This window comes from Falco cherrug, chromosome 4 (assembly GCF_023634085.1).
Source record: "Falco cherrug isolate bFalChe1 chromosome 4, bFalChe1.pri, whole genome shotgun sequence".
Taxonomy (NCBI): Eukaryota; Metazoa; Chordata; class Aves; order Falconiformes; family Falconidae; genus Falco; species Falco cherrug.
The window spans coordinates 268,153-289,275 of NC_073700.1; the positions used below are offsets into that span (position 1 = coordinate 268,153).

Genomic DNA, 21,123 nt, shown 5'->3' on the forward strand with positions numbered 1-21,123 from the left:
ATCACACATGGAGAAGATTTAAGGATGCATTCAACTCTTACCCTTTCAGAATGGCACATTCCACGTCTTGTACTAAAAATTTTCACACTCGAAGCCTGAACTGGCCAGGGAACAATAGTGCTAAACCCAAGCAGAGCAGAGAGAAGGAGCTTTGAGCTCCAGAGAGATGTTATTGTAGTAACCACACATAAAAAGGACACCTTGTAGCTAGAAGTCCCACAACTTAATTAGGAAGCACAGCTCTTGTTTCCAGGTGTATCAAAGACAAAGCATGATCTCTCCAGGCCTCAGTTTCCCCTGGCATAAAGCTAGAGCAGTCAAATATATCTATCCTAAGGGAAGTCACCACTTGCTGGAACACGCTTGGGAAGTCAAACTACCATCGCCTTGCAGTTTTGCTTATCTTTTTCCATGCTCGCCAAGAGTCGGTTGCTTACCTCCTCTTCCCCATTATGGTTTCCCACTGCCCCCCAGTGCTGTAAAGCTCAACATCTTCTCCTGTAATCTTATCTGACTTCCTCAATGACAGGCACACCTGCAGAGACATCTTCATTTGTGCAAGCGGAGAGCAAGGCATGGCTAAGATGAACAGCACAGACCGGTGTTCTCTCCCTATATAATTAGCTGATATAAAAGCTGTGCCATCTACTGGCATGCAACATGAAACACTGCTCCCAGCACAACTCCAGTAAAGTTGTTGCTACAGCAGTTCTTTGTCTAAAGCAGAGGTGGGATCTCAACCCACGCTTCTTACAAGTAACAGCACACAAATAGCAAACACAGGATGGTCAAAGATGATTGTTCGTTTTGCAGCATCAAAGCCAGGTGATCAGCCACAGACAGGCACCACTGCTGGTGTTTGTGGGAGTGTTGCACTAGCATCCCAGTCTGGAAGTGTTGTTCAGTCCAGCGCTTACAATCCCCCACTTGCTAAGGAATTATCAGCTTTACTTAAAGATATTTTTTTTTTTTTCATTTTCATGTCTGCAGACACCATCCCCCCCTCACGCTTTAAAATTAACTTTAATTCCCATTCTTATGCTTCAAGTTTTGGGTAAACATTTTGGCAGGCACAAACACTGACCTACAGCCAGCAGCCCTGCAACAGAAAACTGGAGTTGCCACTTCCACCCAACCTGCAAGGGTACTTCCAACAGCCTTTGCTGCCATGCTCCTTGGCACTTTCAGGAAAGCAGCACATCTGAAACAGCAGAAGAGGGACAGAAAGCGAGGACGTAAAGCAGAAACACCAGCCAACAGGTGACTCTGGCAGGCAGAGACACCCCAAGCCCAGGCTGGTTTATGGATGAGCTCCCACGCCCTCACAAGCGCCACTGCAGCCTGGCTCCATGCCCGCAGTGCTGCTCCCGCTGCCAGCTCCTCCAGCCAGCCCTGCTCCAGTCCCACACATCCCAGCTCAGCTGACGGTTCAGTTCTGCAAGCAGCACCAGGCAGGCAGGCAGGCAGACGGTTAAATATTTTTGCTCGCATCTGTTTCATCTGGCTTTCACTTCAGATTGTGCCTGTGAATGCTGACATATTTCTCATCACAAGGCTGCATTAAGCTGCTTTTTAATTGCATTTTGAGGGACCCAAAGGCCAGCAGACAGAAGGGCACTTTATTTTTTCCAAGGAACATTATTTTTATTGCAGAGACAGGAAAGGTTTTCATTAAATCCCCAGGAAGCAGACAGCTCCCATGCAGCACACTTGTTGCAGGGATGTCTAGTCCAGAGGACCCACACCATCTGAGCACTGTCTGCTGGAATACCACTGGCTCCCAGCAACTCCTCTTCAAAGAGCAGTTCACAGGCTTTGGCACTAAACTTGCATTAAATTGATACAATCTCTTTAATGTTATCACTGGCTCTTTATCACAATTGTATGTGCAATTTACATTCTTGTAGCTTTTCTTTTTTTTTAAATTAAGATTTGCTAGATCCTTATCGCAGATATTTTACACATTGTTGTAGTGTCACTCAAACATTTAATGGCCATCATCTGCTCTGGGAACATACAATAGCTCCTTGCTATGGGGTAGGGCTGGGTGCTGATGGGTTTCAGGCTCACCCCACTAAAGCTTCATTAGATGCAAAGCAAAGCAATGTAAGACAGAAAGCATACACACCATAGTACAAGACAGGGAGCACGCTTGCGTGCCAGCTTGTGTACAACAGCACAGCACTGCTTCCCAGAGCCAAGCAAAATCGCTATTATGCAAGCCATCTTCATGGCTGCTTCCTGCTCTTCACCTGCAGCTATCCATGCTATTCAAGTCATAAGACTCTCGTGCAGAGACCTACTGAGATAAGCTGTGCCAAAGCTGATTTGGGTTTCGTGGGCTGCAGAAATGAGACTTGCCAAATCCACTTTCTTTAGGAAAAGAAGGTGGGATTTGAAGAGAGCTTTTGAGACAAAAAAGCTTCATGCAAGTCAATTAACCTTCAGGACCAAGCCTCCACCCCCTCAGTCATTAGAGTCTTTAACTTCACTACTCGTCCGTAAACAGAACTATACAAATAATTGATTTTTAGTTTGACTAGGGGATGAAACCCTTAAAAAACCCAATCCTCGTTCTACCTGAACTGAATTAAAAATTATTCAGTTTTTCTTCCCAGGTCAGTTATTCCCATTCAATATAAGAGCCTTCCATTCCAGATGATGCATTTCAAACATTCAGGGGGAAAAACATGAAACCAGAATAAACTGGTGGGAGCCTTTTCTGCTCAAGATCTTAGGCTTCAGAGAGCTCTGCAAAGATGTACAGCAGTACAGAGGGCAGGGGCTGAATTCCCAGGGACTGAGAGCAGATTCAAAAGTGCAGAGGTACACACTCCCCGCAAAACTACAGGTAACCCTAGGGAAACAAAGCTCCTCCTCTTGCCCTCCAACTGTGCACAGATTACGAAGTCACAGGACAGGGCACAGAAGCAACTCTAGCTACCAAACTGCCATGGAAATGCATTTTTTCACACCAAAACTAACCAAGGAAATTCAAATAAATCCCTTTTTCAGTGACAAGGTTTCTCTTCTTTTGCTATCATTGCAAACATATCTTCCCAGCCACATTTAAAGGTTGTTTTATAAAGAATTAAATGGCAATTCTCTTCCCTAGCACCAATTCTCCCTCTTCTATTGCATCACTCACCACTTTTATATCTATATTTACCTCTACAAGTAGACCAGTAAGCCTTACCCATCTCCTTTTACCCTTTCAACCATCCCAAAGACATCCCCTTGGTGCATGGAATGAGGTGGCCCCACCAGGCCTCGGGAGCTCGACAGGGTAAGGACCAAGCTGACTGATCCCAGCTTTAAGACAGCCAAGAACTCAACTGCTGCAAATCTCTTGCCAACGCTAACAGCTTTAGTTACCTTCACTTCTGCTAAGAGTGCTGCTCCTGCACTGGAAAAACCAGGGAAAACTGAAAAACAACATGCCAACTGCTGTCAAATACACAACACAGTCTTAGGAAGGGAGGTAAAACATCCTTTAAGGACTATTTCATCCTTCGTTTGGTCTCGGAGGTCTCTGGGTTCCTCACACCATAGGGAGCAGAGCACACAAAGACAAGGCATGCACAGCAATTAAACCCTCAAAGAAAGGCTAGCTCCCCTTACAGGGTGTTCATAGTCTTCCTCTCTGCACATGCAAACCAGCCCGGCAGCTCTCAGGGAGTGGGTGAGAGGGCAAGCTTTGCTCAGGCCAAAAGCCCAGGTAAAGCTCTGAGCGCTGCTGCGTGACCCAAGACCACGAACCTCAGCCTGGCTACAATGCAGGCACCGGCAGCATGTGGCAGCTCCCCTGGACGTGCTGGCCTTGGCGAGCAGTGCAGCACACAGTGCCTGCTGAAGGGAAGATGCTCTGGGGCAGGAAGGTTTCCATAAGCCTAAAATAAACACCTGGGCAAAAGGCATCAAGTGCAGAGGTAAGGGGTACAGGCCTGGAGCACAAGAGCCAGTGTAAATTCACCCTGGCAGCTATCTGTCAGCCAGCAGGTAAGGGACCATAGAAATATTTCAGTTTTCAGGAAAGGAGAAGTCAGGAAACTATTTATTTGCACAGGAAAAGTAAGGAAAATCCAGTTTGGGTTAATGGGACATCAGCTCATTTGCAGAACTACTTTTGCCTCCTCTTTTGCTCCAGACACTGAGAGGGCATCCCAAATAACCCTAGAGAGGTCTTTCCACTGAACAGCAACTGTCCAGACTTCGTACAGCGAGTACCCAGAAACAACAGCTTTGATCTGCCAAGGGCAAGAGAGGACAAAGGTTCCTTCACTTGCTCTTTACCAACAGCCAGGCAAGCCCATGGTGCCTGAAGGCTGACAGCGTGCATACAGGACTAGTGACCTGCTATGGAGACTTGCTGAATATTTTAACAGGTCAGGGCCATCACTTTTCACTCCCCCATCCGTGACTCCAGATACATTTGAGATACTGAGTCCGTACCTTGCACAGGTGCCCCCAAACGGCATCACCCCAGGAGCCCTCCAACCTCCTGCACGCGCTGGTGCCGGAGGAGGCAGCACCAGCCCCTGCCTCCTCACAACCCGCTGCCACAGAGGGCACCAAGCAGCTTACAAAGCTTTAAAGCCCATCGGGCTGGGCTGCTGCCAAGCATTCATGGGAGAAGAAAGGGAAACGTTCAACATAATCTGCATGAAAGTGCAGGAAGCCCTAAATCGTGTTAGTGCTATTAAGAAAGCTGGTTACATTGCTCGGCAAACTGGCCCAATACAGTTTTGATAGACTTGTTACAAACATCTGATTGTCCCTGATTAGATTAGACAATAAACCCCCATTCTGGTGTGTGGGCATTGTTCGGGTCCCCTCTGCAATCTGTAAATTAGAATTCCAGACCTGGGAGATTGGATTCAAATTGGATTACTGGAGCAGGTCCAGCACAAGAACAATCGTGAGTCAGGAAAAGACACACACACACAAAAAAGTAATGAATGAACAAATAAATAAATAAATACATGGGGACAGTCAGCCAGGATTTGATTAGGAGCAAATTAAAAGTAGAATTACAACCAAAAGCCACTAACCAGCCATTAGCAAAGAAGTGGGAAGAGGGACGGATTTGTCACTATGAATTAACAAAACACAGAGAACATACCTTTAAATGTTTTGTACTTCAGCATGCACAAGGTGGATGTGGGCTGTGGTCCTTCCTACACGAACACAAGAACTCCTGAATGTGTCTGTGTGGCTGGAACGAGGCAGGTGTGCACAGGACAATGACCACAACCCACCAAAACCACAGGCTGCACCTGAGCTCACCTGAACTATCCTAATTCCTTCTTTCCTCCCCCTGCTTTGCTGCCTAGGTGAGACAGGTAACGCATCCCTTAGCTCGGATGCTGGTCTGGGACCCAGCAGGCCACGGTGTGACCACTGGTGGCCTTCTGGCATGCCCAGAAGTCCCTCACCAGGTAAAAATCCAGGGCCACTGCGGCAAGAAAACCCAGGAGGGCCACACGTGCAGCACTACGTGCTGCCACCCAAGCCCAAGCCCTGAAGCACTGCAGCTCAGGGGACACACTTGCTCGTGGCCTAGCACCCCTCTACCTCAACACATCAATGACTTGGCCAACGAGCACCTGGCAGAACATGTTTCAGACACCTCAGCAGGGCAGCGAGATGGAAATGGGACCTCGAGCTGCCAGCAGCAGAGGAGAAACCCAGTACAAACCCAGGGCTGCTCGTGTTGAACGCTCACCCCTTTTACTGCCTGCCCTGAAGACCACATGTCACCAAGAGGACAGCAACACCCCAACAGCAAAGGAGGGAAGGGAAAGCTGCTGTGCACATGCTGCCGATTTTCTATCAGTCCACACCATGACAGAGGTCAGCGCCTCTGCTTCCCAGAGAGGAGGGAGTGGGGAGATGCTCCAGACTGGGCTGAGAGATGCTTTGCTGCATGCCAATTTTTGCAGCTCTTCAGACAAGCAAAACCTCAGAAGAGCTGATAAAGACTCTGTTCACCACACACCTTCAAGGGAAATCTTGGGGCTATTGGAATTGTTAAAGGGATAAACCTGTCCAATTAAATCCCCTCTGCACTCTTGATATATACTTGTGCCAGACGTAAATGGAGCTTGGAACTAGTCCCAGCTGAACAGTAATGTGCTGAGCATTCAACCAGGACTAAAAGCACAACAGGCCTGATCTCCCACCTCCCGCGATGCCTCCACTGACCGTCTCTCACCGCTGAGAAGCCAGCTTGGGAAGTACTTCATGGTAATGCACCAAGCTCCCACCTCACCCTCCACCACAGGATCCTAAAGCATGGCCAAGTCCTAACTGCACCATGAGAAGGAATATGCAAGGAAAAAATGCCATTAAGTGTGAAAACACAAAACCAAGGGTGTGGGGTGGAAATCAGAGACAGAACTGAGAAATTTGGTTAAGGCAGTACAAAAACCCAGTGCACCAAATCCCAGCTCTTCCAGCCACCTTCCCTTAGGATCCAAGGTAGATGGGAACACCACAGCCTCCTAGAGCAATGTTCACCCAGGCTTTGTAGCCACAGGAAACCCAGCCAGACATCCCTGTAGTATGCTTTCAAAAGACAGAAAATCCCCAGTCTTGTCCTCTGTATGCCAGGTGTAGGGTTTCCTACTCGTTACAGGAAAATTTGAAAATCTCCAGTGAAATATATTGTGAGCTCCTACACTTCAGCTGAAGGAAACCCCACAAACTCTTCCCTTAACTACTGGAAAGTGCTGTTAGTTCTCTCATCGCCAGAGTCACTCAAGGTGCACCAAACCTATGACACATACATACATCTATGTAAAATACACACAGATGTATATAATACACATTTTAAGTTCTCTGAGACAGAAAATGCCACTTTGCCACACTTCTGCTCACTGCGTCATATTTGATACTGCACACAGCTGAGGTCCACTGCAAACGCAACAAAGCTGACCCTAAGTCAAAAAGATTTTGCTGGTGATGTACAATATGCAAAACTAAACCAGCTCTTTGGAGAAAATACCAGACCAACCATGTCACCAGCATCCCATGGGGGCAACGCCAGAGCCTGCAGACATTCATTCCTACCGTGTTCTATGGATCACGAAGCCTCTTTTTAGAGATGGGAGAAGACCACCAGCACAGGTGGCAATATTTAGGCCTGTCACGGTGTATAAATACCTCACTTCAGGGCATAACCCTCTCAGTAAACTGTAGGATGTGCTGCTCTCAGAAGGCAAAGCAAATTGTCTGTGGTTAAATATGTGAAGGATGAAGCAGTCAGCATCCAAAAGCAGCCTTTACAAGAATGGTATAAAAAGTAGAAACGAGCCTAAAACATACCCTAGGATCTCAAATATTCATCTCTCAGCCTCCTCCTCCATCAAATCAGAACTCCCTTCCTCCCCCAGTCTACAGAGCTTTGGGAAAGGATAGACTTGGAGGCATTGCTCATGCACTTCACCTAACGTTATGAAAGAATCAGATCTGGGGTGTCTGTAGACCTGGAGGGGGAAGTACCCTCCTAGATCCTGCACACAGGCAATGACCTCCTCTTGTTCCCCTACCACCTTTTCACTGCAGAGATGCTTTTGCGGCAATAGAAGAGTTTTCCAAGGCCCTGGGCTTGACACAGCTGCTTGCGCTGATGCCTTTCGTACCCTCAGCAGCCCCCCCGCCATCCTCCTGCTCTGACCATGCTGTCTGGTGTTGCCGTCACAGGTGAGGAAGCGGGGCTGGGCTGCCGAGACATCCGCGGGTTGCCGGCACAGGTGAGGAAGCAGGGCTGGGCTGCCGAGACCTCCGTGGTGGCCATGAGCAGTGGACAGCTGGGCACCCAGGGACACGGCGTGGCAGGACGGAGCAGCCCGTGTCCGCCAGCAGAGCATGAAGTGGGAGCAGCAAACAGCACAGGGAAGGGAAGAAGAGCTGCCCGTGTGGTCTGAGCACACGGAAAAGGCCAGGGGCTGGATTTGCTGGCAAGGGAGGCTCCAGCCAGTACCATTTACCGTTGCTGATTCCTTTCCTTTCTATGGAAAACTGGCTAGTCTTCACCAACCTCAACAAACACAGACACTGAGGCTTCAGAGGAAGAGAATTCTCTACATGCAAATTGGGGAATCCCAGAAAGGCTACACAGAGAGAAGAGACGGGAAGAGAGAAAAACACCCCTCAGGTTTGGGAATCCAGAGGTGGCAGCCATCTCGTGCCCACCCCCAGGTGATGGCTTTTCCCTGGCTCGCTCAGTACTCTGCCAGCACCAAACTCCAACATCTGGTCTCCTAAACACGCTCACCGAAGAAGCCCTGCCTATACATGTGCCTCCGGGCACATAGAAAGGCAAGGAGGGGTCTGAACTCACTAAGAGATTGAAGAAGCGATACAAAATTTAAGTTAAAAAGAAACGTAGCAGAGAACCTATTTGGCAAACAACTGACCTGTCGATCTCTAGTCTTGGATGATGTCAAGCTTCAAGCCAGCCAGCTGTGATTCCCAGCACAAGAAAAATACAACAGGGATTTGTAGTTGTTTTGTAACCTGCCACCTTGTTCCCTTCCACATGTGAAGGAAGTTGTCTTTTTCTTAGCCCCAACGAGGGCAAGCTCATGAGCGTGGACACGAAAAGCCCCTTAAGCTCCTATCCAGTCAGGAACATACCCACCCTTTCTTTACACCTCACCTACAGCAAGACCCCTGGAATTTCCCCACAATGCAATACACTGGTTAAATTTGATGTCACCTCCTTCAGGAGTTACTCCACCTTAACAGTATTTTTTATTTCTATTTCAAAGGAGAGCAGCTGTACTTTTGGTATTGAAGAGCATTTCTTCCATCTCCCCCCATACTGAAGTTTGGGAATACCAGACAGCTGGAACTACAGAGCCCAAAGGAGACTGTGACGCTTGAAGCAGTGGACATCATAGAGGAAGAAGACTGGAGGATGCTGGGGAAAAGGGCAGTTAGTGCTGATGCAAAACCATGTTAAACAGAGGCCACTGTGTGGGACACAGGTAGAAGTCCCCCAGGACCCAGCTGTAGATGCTTTTTTTTCTAGTGCCCACTGGAACAGGTGGGGATTGCAAAAAGATCTCCCTAGGAATTTTTCTGTTCCGTGATGAGACTGTCACCAGATATTATGGTCTGGAACAAAGAGGGAGGGACAACATTCAAATAACCAGCCCCTTGCAGATGACTGCTACTTAAGGAAGCAATTACCCTCTCTGCCACACACCCCTGGCTCCGGAACTCCTCCAAAATGCACATGGGAAATCACGTCCTGCTAGCGCCAGAGCCATGCCACAGCACTGCACCATGCCTGTCAGAACCAGACAGCCGAGTGTGGTTTCCTTCTGCTTGATTTCTGCTTCTTAGAAATGCAACACACAAGGTAAGAAACTATGTATTATTAATAAATGCTCCACACACAATTTAACTTTAATAAAGACATTAATATTTCCACTTAGAAACAGAGGAAAACAGGCTCTTTGATGACTGGACTGAATCACCACCTAATCATAATGGCAATTCTGAACCATATGCCCATAGCGTCTGCCTGAAGGCTAGCTAGCACCTTCCTACAAAGCCCTACCATAGCACAGCAGTATTCCTTCTCTCTCCTGCAGCCGAGGAGACAGGGATGCATCTTTTCAGTAGAGTGAGCATGAGTGACGTGGCGATTCATACACCCTGGAGAGGCTCCATTTCTCCCTCCTCACCTGCCCTCACTGATACATGGGAGTCCCACCTGACTCAGATGCTGAAAAATTTATTTCACAAAGTCATCATCACTCTTGTGAGTCATGAGAGAAGGGGAGGAAATGACTCCAGGGGAGATGATTCAACTAGGGGGAGAGTTGAGACAGAAGAAAACAAAGGCTGGAGAGTGGAAGCAGCTGTGGGAGCCCTACTGTTTCAAAGGAACTTAGCACGACATGGAAGAGATTCAGAAGATCCAGTTTCTCCTCCTCCCATCAGCTTCCCCATTTCCAGATTTTGTTGTCAGCAGCACCAGCCCGAGACATCAAGAATTTCACACAAGCTGGATGTAAGAAACTGCTCCATCCGCCAACTGCGCCCTGAAGGAGTCCTCTTGAAAGGACTAATTCAGGTCAACGGATCACTGTTCCCACTACAATAAACCAGCACCAAGTCCCTGTTATCTAACCAGCACTGTCAGAATCCCTCCACTGCATCAGGTCCAGCACAAGGCGAGCCCTTAACAGTGCACCAACCGGTCCTGCCCAACACCCAACAAAAAGGTCAAACGACCCAGTGGAAATCACCCAGCACAGTCTTGCTGTGTAACTTGGCGTTATTACCCTGCCCATCCAACAGGAGCAACACATTGTCCAGGTACGTATCAAGTTTGCAACTAACCTCTGTCACCTGTGTCCTCCTCCAGCATCTGTAGGTGGTGCACATCTCTGGAATGTTTAATAGATGATGCACGCTCAGGCATGCACACAAACTATATGGACACAGGGATGCAGGTTCATGTTAGGAAAAGAACTGGTGTCCCTAGTCTTCACTTCCACAAACCCAAATGCAGTGCTGGCAATGCATACCCCAATTCAGTGCCACTTCAGCTCCTTCCACTCAAGCTAAAACACCTGGTGTGAGACCCAAGAGGGACTAACCTTCACCTCCCAAAGTCAAGAACTGAATATACAACAGTCTTCTTCACCCAAATCCCTACAGTTACCACTTTTGTCAGTCACTGTAGACAGCCCCATACCAACCTGACCCTCTGGCCAGGCTCTGACCACCCATGACTCAGATCCTATTAGGTCTTGAGACTCTCCAGGTCTACATGGGTGTTTTGTGATTTCTCCCACATACCCTCTCTCAGCTACTTCTCACCCAGCATGGAGATTGGCCACTTCCAAGCTCTCACTGCCTTAGTCACCCTGCCTACCAGGTTGAAGGGTGACCAAGCCTTTTTGGCTATGCAGACACAACAGCCATGTCACCTGCTCCAATCCTTCCCCTTGTCTATCGCCCCACAGAAGCCCTCCTAGTTCATCAAGCTGCAAGCCACATCCAGTTGGCCATACTGCCAGATGTCCATGGCACATCATGCTGCTGGCTACAGCTGGGGATTTGAGAGGACACTACAGCTCCTGGCAGTGAAGCTCTTACACGGCTCCCACACTCCGCAGCAGAGAGGATATCTCCATCTCTCCAGGAAAGCAATTACTTGTTTCTTCCCCAGTAGCAAAGAACACTGTAGCAGAGCGCAGCTCCGCTGCTGCCTCGTTACAGCCACTGCTGGGTTTTACTGAGCTGGCACCACGAGCAGGTCACCTTGCTCCACTACAGATAAAATTAATTAATTTTAAAAGGAGTGTTACAAAATAGGATGGTAGATTGGAAATGTATGCAGGCAGCTAGTAGGGCAACTCACACAAGCGGTCAATCACAGGATTTGAGTACTAGGCACCGGCACAAACATTTCAGCGCATCCTCTCCTAAACAGGAAACCCCCCACTTGTCTGAAACATTTCCATGAGCTATTGCAGGGACACTGCAGTACCTGCAGTACCTTTGCTGCCGCTCACCATACCGCCAGTTAAATGACTGGGTCCAATTTTCTGCCAGGCTTTTGCTGTCACTTGTATTCTTGTGGCAGCACCTTCAGCTGTTCACATCACGGTGGGAGAAGACAGAAAGCAACATACCTATCGTAAATCCTCACATCACACATCCTTGCCTCACACCCCAGACATATTCCATATGAATCTACAGAATGCAGTTCCCAGAAAAGGCCACACAACCACAGAAATCACTTTGAAGCCGAGATCATAAGGCTAAACCAGCATCAACCCTCTTCTTTAAACAGAACATATCTGTCAAAGGATCGGCACACAGACCCATCACCTTACCTTTAAAGCACGGACTTTCTTGGCCAAGAGGCTCTCGATGTCCCCTGCAACCTTCTCCACCAGTTTCCTGGGCACGTTTTCCTTGACTTCAAATAGGTTTTTATTCTCATTGTAGATCTAAGAAGGGAAACAAGAGAAAGAAAGGCAGTCAATATTAGAGAGAAGGACAGCAGCCTTCCCACAGAAAAGCTGATCCTCTCAACACAAAAGAATTTTAGCAACATGGATTAGGTAACAATATAAGCTTTGGAAATGAGGGGAGGAAAAAAAAGAAAAAAAGAAAAAAAAAAGCATTTGACCTGCTGCCCACACCACTGGCTTTATAGCTAGCTGCCTTTGTGCTTGCAGGCTGTGAGCATCCTCCCTCTCCCCCAGAAGCTGAGCTGCCCACCACACTGCGCCCCCCCCCCCCCACACACTGAGCCAAACCAGCAGCACAGGCAGAGCCGCTGTGCTTCTTTCTGTGCTCTTCCTCACCCAAACGCACCCCTAAAGCATACTGACCACGCACAGCCCCCTCCCCAAGGCCACTTGCTGAATGGTGCAGGTGAAGCCCAGCTCCCTGCCTGCCACCAGCTCTCTGTGCACTGCCACTGGGTTGGCCAGGGCCAGGTGTGGAGCCTCAGGCAGCCCCGGGCAGAGGCAGCAGTGGGTACCAGAACGGGAGCAAGGGGGTCACATGAAGTAGGATAAAACCACATCTCTAAGGAAGCTGTAATAATGTGGTGCCCTCAAGAAATCAGGATTTCTGCAACTAGTCCAGAACTTGGCCAGGCTGTGGTGGGGATGGTGGGGAGAGGCACATGTCTATACTGGGATTATCCTGAAGGGCAGATGCAGTCACTTTTTTGAATTTGAATGTTTGCACCCAAAGCATGCAGCTGTGACCTGTGGGCCTGGCCTTCCAAGCCACATCAGCCAACTGCAGAGGACAATGTCACCCCCAAGGGAAGTGCTGCCGGTGTCAGCACTGCCCCAACAAGAAGGGCTCAGTCCTACCACAAGACTTCGCAACCACCAACCCCTCAGTCATCTCCTCAGATCATTTTCTGACTTAAATTGGTCTGTCTGCAAAGTCAGGTGTAACCAACACAGGGTAAAAGAGAGCTTTTTACCATGATCTGAGATTAGGGGGGAAAAATAATCCTTATGCTTATCTTTTCTTAATACATGAAGAAAACCACAAAGCAAACAGGATTCTGCTTCTCTCCGAATCCTCAGGCTACTAACAAATACCTGCAATTCCAGACATGAAGACATCTGGCAGCAGAAAACCCTCCAAGGAGAGCTGGACCTCCCCAAGGAGGGAGCTGACTCCATGCTTAGCTGTGATTTCCATGCTAAGCATGTCTGGCACCTACCCGCGCTTGCACAATCCTTGGGAGCTGAATCATTGCTTCCCACGGGACAAAACCCCCTCTTGGCTGGAGCATCAGTAGAGGTGAAGCACTCTGCCTGCAACTGCTGGCTTGCGGCAGACCTGGCCGTTTACAACAAAGGAAGAGACGAGGTGGTGCAGAAACCATTTCTCATGGAACATCTGCCTGCCTCTGCTCTGGGTCTTAGAGCAGCACCCAAACACACACAGTAAACAAGCAGCTTCCACAAGACAAGCTTGTACCTCAGAAAACCCCCATTTCACCCTGTGCGGGAGGCAAAAGGCAGGTCAAAGGGGAGGCTCGGCTAGAGAAGCCACCGGGCTGATACCACCACAACTGTTGCTCTTGGTGGAGCCAGCAAAAATAAAGGTATGGGCAGGCAGGTGTGCCCAGGGTCTGGACAGCAGCACAACACACAGCTTAAGAACAGGATGAGACGCTCCTGATATATTGGGAAAGTCTGCCCTTTTTGTTCTCCAGATGCTAACAAGCTGGAGCAAGAAGCAACTCTGCTCACCAAAAGGCAGCTGGTGATGAATTCAAGGGCCTGTGCAGAGACACCCCACACACACAGAGCCTACCTGTACTAGAGCCTACCCTTTCCTTCTGTGGTTAAAAAAGTGGTTTGTGAGGTTGCAGCCACAGAAGTACGCTTGGAGACAAAGTGAAAGGCTGCTCTTTGGCTTTGCACAGTCCCTCCAGGCCTGCAGGGTTCATCTTCAGGCTTCAGCTTTGTTTTCTGCAGCTCTTGCTGGGGTCCATGCTCTGCCCATGCTCCTTCTTTCTTCTGTACCACTAGGAAATTCCCAACAGCACGCCCCCTCCAGCAGCCTTGTGTCCATATACACCGTTACTCCATCCCAGCTCTACTCCAGGCAGCTCTTCGGTTGGTTTGTTTTTTCCCCAAAGCAGCCCCAAGGGATTCAGGTAGCCTGCCCTGGCTGCCAGGATGGCAACCCATACCACCTCTGTCAGTGGGAGGGCACACAAAAGGCTCAGACCTGCTCATTTCTCAAGTTTCTGGAGAAAATAGCATTTCTGTGAATTTTCCTGGTTACTGACTTGCAAGAGCACAGGCCAAGAGCAGAGACACAGCAAACCAAACATCTGGGATCCTCATCAGACTCCTCAGTCCCTAAGAAACACACGGAGCATGGCTCCAGCATCCTCCCTGAGTCTCTGCTCTTGCAGGCTCCAGACCTGCCAGTCTTCATGGAAGGGTAACTCCAAGCATTAAGTTTTCAGCCAATCTCATTCCAAGGGCTTCACCCAAATCATTTAGGTCCCCAGCCCCCCCATATGTCACATCAATTTGGCAGCTCCTCTCTTATTTTAGGTGATCGTTATATCAGCACAGTGACTCCAAAGAGGATGCTTTAGTAAGAGAACACCTTTTAGAGGCATGCTCAGACTCCAGCAGAAATTATTTCTAGGCGTTCTTCACTTCAGGGCTCCATCACACCCAGAACTTCAGACTAAAAAGAATATATTGCTAATAGCAAAACATTACATGCTAAACATCCCACATCAGCACAGAAAGGGTTAAAGCGAGGAAAGCTCGACACAAAGCAATATTCTCTCATACTCTTTTTTTTCCCTTTGGTAAGTAACAGCATAACAAAATAATGTTGTTGGGAAGACGCGCGTTACCTCCAGCTGAGCAGCAGCAATTAGGAAAGCAAAGAGGAACAATGTTCAAGGAGAAAGCTTTGGGTAAGGAGGGCATCCTGACTTTAGTATTTTCCTATTATGAAACAGAAAATTGGCTCCTATTGGTTACGGACAGAAACGGTGCCTGTCCACAAGGGAGGTAAAAACAGAAAAAGAAACCAGGAGATGTTCCTCCAGCCTTCTCTGCAGCTGCAGAGCTCTGCAGTTCTTCTTGGCTGAATAGTTCATTGGCGTTAATTAGAACAATCCAACATGAATTAACAGTGACCATACGTGCACAAGAACGTACCAGACAGGCAGGGGAATGAATGGTACTGCTCCAGGCAATTAAGATAGCTTCGCACTCTCCATTGTAGCATTTTGCTTTGGGTTTTCAGAACTTGCCCTAGTTTTACTTATCTAAGGTGACATTTTCCATATTGGGTTTTTCCTCGAGCTGAATCGAAGGGAGGATTTTCTGACCAAAGACATCCCAAACGTTCCTCAGCGATGGCAGAAGCTGTTAGTTCTGTCCAGATTAGAAAGCCATTCTCATTGAAATTCTCCTGTGATCGGGTGCTCTGGGACCTGGGTTTCAAATTTGTAACAGCAGTGACCTTGGAGTCATGAAACTGCTGCTTCTGATTCTGCACAGGTACACTCACACCCGGCCATACCGGCACCCTTGGGGAGAAGTGGGGGGCAGGGTGCATGCTCTTTGTAGACTGGGGTTTAATTTGCAATCCCTTCACAACAAACACACCGCATCCCCTCACAGCCTGCATGTACCCCTGCGACAAGCAGGGCGAGTGGAAGGCAATGCAGGAACACGAGAGCCAAGCCCGATCCTGCAATGCTCCAGCCAGGCTGGAATGGGTAATACCCCTGCATCAGCCCTGCCCAACATGGGTGGCAAACTTTCAGTCACTGGTCCGCAGAAGGGCTGCACAGAGCCCCTGAATTACTTACAGAGGTATTAGCCCTCAGGCAGCACAGAGGATGAAGCTGTTGTATTCAGGGGATAGGGATCAAGACCAAATGATAAACTGCAAATGTCAATGAAAAGTGTGGGAAGGGCTGAAGCTGGATGCAGCAGCCAAAAGATCCAGGCATGGCAGTAGAAAGAAGAGTCCGGCAGTGGCTTAGAGGGAACTAGTAAGTGGCAAGAGCAGAAGGAAATATTAACACAGGCAAAACAACAGAAAGTATGGAGTTGAACTGAAATAACAAAATAAAAATAAAAAAAGATAATGGTGGCAGGTATGGGGGGGAAATCAAATAGCTCAAGACAGCCTGCAACATGAAAAATTTAATCCCAAATACTCCTAAGCATAGTGCAATTAGAAACAGCTGAGAAGATGATCTAAACCAGCACAGCCGTGCTAAGTAGCCTTACTAAAAAGCAGAGGTGGTAACACAACCGATTGCTAGTACACTGTCACAGCAGCAACTGTACAACCGAGGAGGCAGATCTGATACTGCCTCAGAACATCCATCCTCTAAATTCACTTGTTTGCCTTGCTCCTAATGCATAACTAACGATGCTCATCTCACCTATCAATTCCCTCTGTGCCTATATATCCAGGGAGCTGCCAGGGTTCAGAGAAAGCATCTGCCCTCCCCAACTCCCCACGAGCACACCCAGCACCAAAACTGGGCAGCCTGAGAAGGAAAAGGGCACAGAAATACTCCCACAAGTGCAGAAATCACTACTTGATGAGCTGCCACAAGAAGACCCAGCACATTCAAGGGGTCAAGACATCTGATGATAAAACAGGAAGGAAAATAACAAACTCCAGGGGAGCTCCCTGTACAGCACCACAGCACATGTATGTGCCTTTGGGCACCACTAGAAAGTAAAAACTTTTTCATCAACCCCAGCCTTGCTGTTTCCCAGGGGCACTGGCCTCCTCTGTGCAGCAGCAGGGCCAGTCTCCAGCCTCCCTCCCTGGCCAAGAGGGAGAATGTTGATGGGAGGGCTGGGACAGTGGGGTACCCGTGTGAGTCAAAGCAGACCCCTTCTCCTTCCCTTTCCCCCCAGCTCCACTTCACCTCCTCCAAGAAGCAGCCCTTCCCAAAATCGAGCTATCGGAGGGGCTGCACACCGCTGTGCTTGCACAGCACCATCTCCATGCCAAGACTCCCCCTCCACCTCACTTAAAAACAACAAACAAAAAGCTGAACCCCCACCATGGCAGCTGGTGACCCCTGCCGTGCTCAGCCCCACCAGGCCAGGGTACAGCCATACCCACAGCTCAACCCCCAGCCGGGATTTGCTCAGGGCCAACTGCAGCCCCACCGGGAGAGTCTGCGAGCTCCCACTGCAAAGACATCTGATCCGGGACACAGTTATCTCCCGGAAATTCCTGCTCCGCGCCCCCCCCCGAGTCCAATACACGTGGCTTGGACAGCTGCAGTCCGAACACCAGCGTGTAATCACAGCACAAACCCAGCACGTTTGCAGAAGAGCAAAGTACTATACACAGCAACAGAGTGGGCTGCCTTCCATGAGCATCCTGCCTCGGAGAGGGGTGCTCCTGACGAGGGAGACCAAAGACCAAACAGCACCTCTACGGGCACAACAGCCACGCACACCCAAGATAACCCCTCGTGCCCCAGAGATGGGACTGCTGTCAGGAAAATAAAAGGGTTTTCCCATCTGACATTATTATGGGGGGCAAGGAAGGTCTTTGTTTAGGGCAATACTTCCAGCTCCTGCAGACAGGCCCATGCTGATCACCCTCGTACAGTGACCCAGATATGGTCTCTGCAAAGGGCATTAGTTGGTACAAAAAACACTGCAGCAGGATACCTGCCCTTAGAGGGGCTGCTTGCTTAGATGCCCATCTGGTGTTTCTCCTAAAGCTTCAGGATCTGTTGGTCTCCACCAGACAAGCAGCAGTCTGGCCCATTTCCAGACTCATCTCACCTCCAGTGGTGTCCTGCTGTTTCCCCACGGCTCAGGGTGTCACTGACAAGGAACAGAGGGAACCCTCAAGCAGACTTGCTCGTGCCTTGAGCACACAGAGCAGACCCCTCTGATGAAGAGGGAGCCTACAGAACTGCCTAGTAAACATAAATGACTGGCAAGAGCCCTGTGAGATGGTCCAGGCTGAGCAAGGACCAGCGTGGCTGGGTAACAGGCAGGAAAAGGAGTGCAAAACCCCAGAGATCCTGTTGGAAGATGGAGACTGCTCAGGGCCACAGGCAGAACGCAGAGACAGCACGATTCCCATCTCACCCCTCGTCCCTGCTGCACCTACTGTCGCTAAATTTCATCATCTGGTGCTTATAGTTCTTGCAATGATGGTAATCATTGTGGTGTCTATATTACATTAGGAGGATGTCAGCCTCGGCACAGCGTCAGGGCTAATCAAGCAGGCAGTGACAAGTGTGATACTGGCCTCACTGACAGCCCGCCAGGATGAGTGGTGCTGCCTGTACCACACACCACTGCAGGGGCGGGGGGGATGGGGACCACCAAGGGCACTTGGGTGGCTTCTGGCAAAGCAGCCATCAGCCAGGAAGGTGCTAATTCCTGTTTTCCCTGTCGAGGAGTCAGGGGCTGGCTGAGGGAGGCAAGGGGAAGCAGCTGCAGGTGAGCGGTGGTGCCGCAGTCCAGCGAGGGCTTTGCAAATACAGCCCACACCACCTGCCAGAGCCAGCACCACGGATGCCACCAGCCCTGAGGACCTGGCTCTGTGAGCATCAACCCAAGCCCAGGCACCGGCCCAGGCACCCACCGTGACACCCCCTCGGCAGTGGTGCAGGCAGCTCCTGCGGAGCCCGACCTGCCCCTTGCTGCAACCCTGCCTGGCCCTCAGCAAGAGCCGCTGCTCCTGCAGCCCGCAGACGTGCTCGAGTGTGCGCAGGAGGTAAACAGCTTGACATTTACTAGCCCTTCTCCTCTCTCCTCACACAGTGCCATTTCCCTGCTGCGCTCCTTCCTTCCACCTACCTAACAGAATGCAAGCACCCCGGAGGAGCTCTTCACAGCTCTCCTGCAGAAGCAGGACAGGAAAACGCGCCAGTTTAGCTGCTCCTCAGGGATGGTCGGCTCTAACTGAAGCAAACACATCACAGAACTAAGGTCTCCTTCCTTCACTAAAAGTTCAGCAGTACCACAGAGGACACGGGGGACAAGAGGAAGGCAGCCCACTCCACCAGGGATGGAGAGGCAGAGCTGCTCCAGCGCTCCCTGTCCTGCCCCATCTGGCACCAGCATCCATGTCTCCCATCCTCTGTGGCACTGGCTGGAATTCTGCTCACTCCACCCCAGATCATGAGCCTCTACAGCTGAGACTTCAGGCCTGCCAGCCCTGAAGCAGACCTCAGACCGCTATGCATAATTTAGCAACTAGCCAGGGATAAAGGGCTGTGCACAGTTAGCCTGGATTATAGAAAACCTCTTCTGGCCTGGAAAGCTGCTTTTAGTCTTCAGCAGCCCAAACCCTTGTATGGGGAGCTTTCAGAGCAACAGACCTGCCTGGGTGTCAGCAGAGAGTGAATCTTCTGCAAGGTAATTCAGTACCACACAACTTCAAACTCAAGTCTTTTCCTTTCAGATAAAGTGTTGTAAAAATAAATCACTGCATAGTTGAAAAAGTAAGGTCTCAAGCAGGATGGGAGCTCTGCCCAGGCAACTCCTTTGCACACTCAGCCACTTGGATGGCATGGGTCTTGCTGCCAGGTCAGGTCACAAGCCCACCAGAGCCTTCTATGCTAACGTACCAGATGGAGAGAACAAGTACAGCATCTTGGACAAATACACAAATGCATTCAGAGATCACACAACTCCTGAAATATACACTTGCACAGCAGAACAGAAAACAAAAAAAACCAGTATGATCCTTGACTCTGGATGCTGTCTTGGTTATATGGGACATAACAAAAGCTTTAGTAAAGAAAACACAGCATTTTTAAAAGGTACCTCAATCGCTTTCCTTCAGGATATCTGCAGAAGAGTTCAACCAGTTTGATCAGTCATGTCTATGTCTATACAGAACAGCTGTACTACAGATTAGCATCATTAAAATTGCACCTAGAATACTCTATGTACATCCTAGGAGGGATGCTGTCACACATAAAGATGTACTCTTTGCTATATTTCAGCTTTATGTTATTGCTATCAGAATCAGTGCTTCTGCACAATGGACACTGGAGTAAACCCAGTATGATCCCTAAGAGAAGGAAATTATGCTATACCGAAGCAAGGGATAGGTCAGATCAAAAGTCGCATTGATAGTGGTGCAAATCTTTCTATACGAAGCTCTTCCAGAAACACACGCTTGATTTCTATTGATTGGTTCAACAGAACTCAATTTCCCACCAGTTTACGTATAAGCAAGGATTAAAATAAATTTTGGAATGGATCATCAGTTTAACTGGCAGAGGCTGAAGCGCTTTCTCAGGCAGACAGGCACACACGCTGGACCCACCAAGACAAGTGCAGGGGTTGGGAGAAAGGGGACCCCGAAGGAGGGCTCAGAGGAGAGGGGGAACAGCAGGAAGCCCAGGTAGGGGAGTAGGGTTTGTGCTGGGACTGGTGGCTTCAGAGAGCACGTGAATGAGATGAACAAGAGAAGATGAAGATGGCTAGGGAAAGATAAAGCATGAAACTTCTCTGCTTCTCTGATCACCCTTGGCCTCTCTGTGGCTGTAGTTCTACCTGTCTCACAGTTGCTGGATGGTTTAAAATTTTGTTTTCCTTTATTGTGCTGTTTCTTTTCCAAGGCTAAATGTTTAGGACACTGACATTACAAAAGCTAATACCAACCCAAAATGGGATCTCACCGGACTCAGTTTCCCCAGCAGTGAGGAGGATGAGGAAGGGACCACCACTGCTATGAGAGAAAGGAAAGCATTTCACCCAGCCTCTTCTGCCGAAGCATGCAGCAGTGGCAGTGCCTGGGGCAGGGCTGCTCCCCGTAGGGAACCCCAAGCATGCACGGCTCCCTTGCTCACTCTGCACTGAGTGATGCAAGACTCTCGGATCCTCAGAGACTTGACTCTAAATAAATAACCAGGTCTCTCTCCCCAAACAGCTTTATTTTCTGTGCCAGAAAAGCTGCTGCTTCTTGTAGGAAGGGCTGTGGAAAAAGGCTGTGCTGTGCAGCCTCTAACACTAAAGCTCCCAGACATATTTTTGCAGGCTTTCCTTCTAACTACACAGGAAAAAGACTAACAATTGCCTCGTGCTGCCTTTTATTTTTTATTGAGGGCTACCACTG

At 49.2% G+C, this 21,123-nt stretch overlaps 1 protein-coding gene across 3 annotated transcripts in view; it reads right to left on the minus strand.

The window, feature by feature from the left end:
* The window catches only part of CACNA2D2 (calcium voltage-gated channel auxiliary subunit alpha2delta 2), a 222,067-nt gene that overhangs the window by 124,411 nt on the left and 76,533 nt on the right, over positions 1–21,123 (minus strand). For all 3 annotated transcript variants that reach the window (XM_055707046.1, XM_055707044.1, XM_055707045.1), the window contains exon 3: positions 11,865–11,981. In XM_055707046.1, coding sequence (XP_055563021.1) covers positions 11,865–11,981 — 117 coding nt within the window. The remainder of the gene's footprint in view (positions 1–11,864; positions 11,982–21,123) is intronic.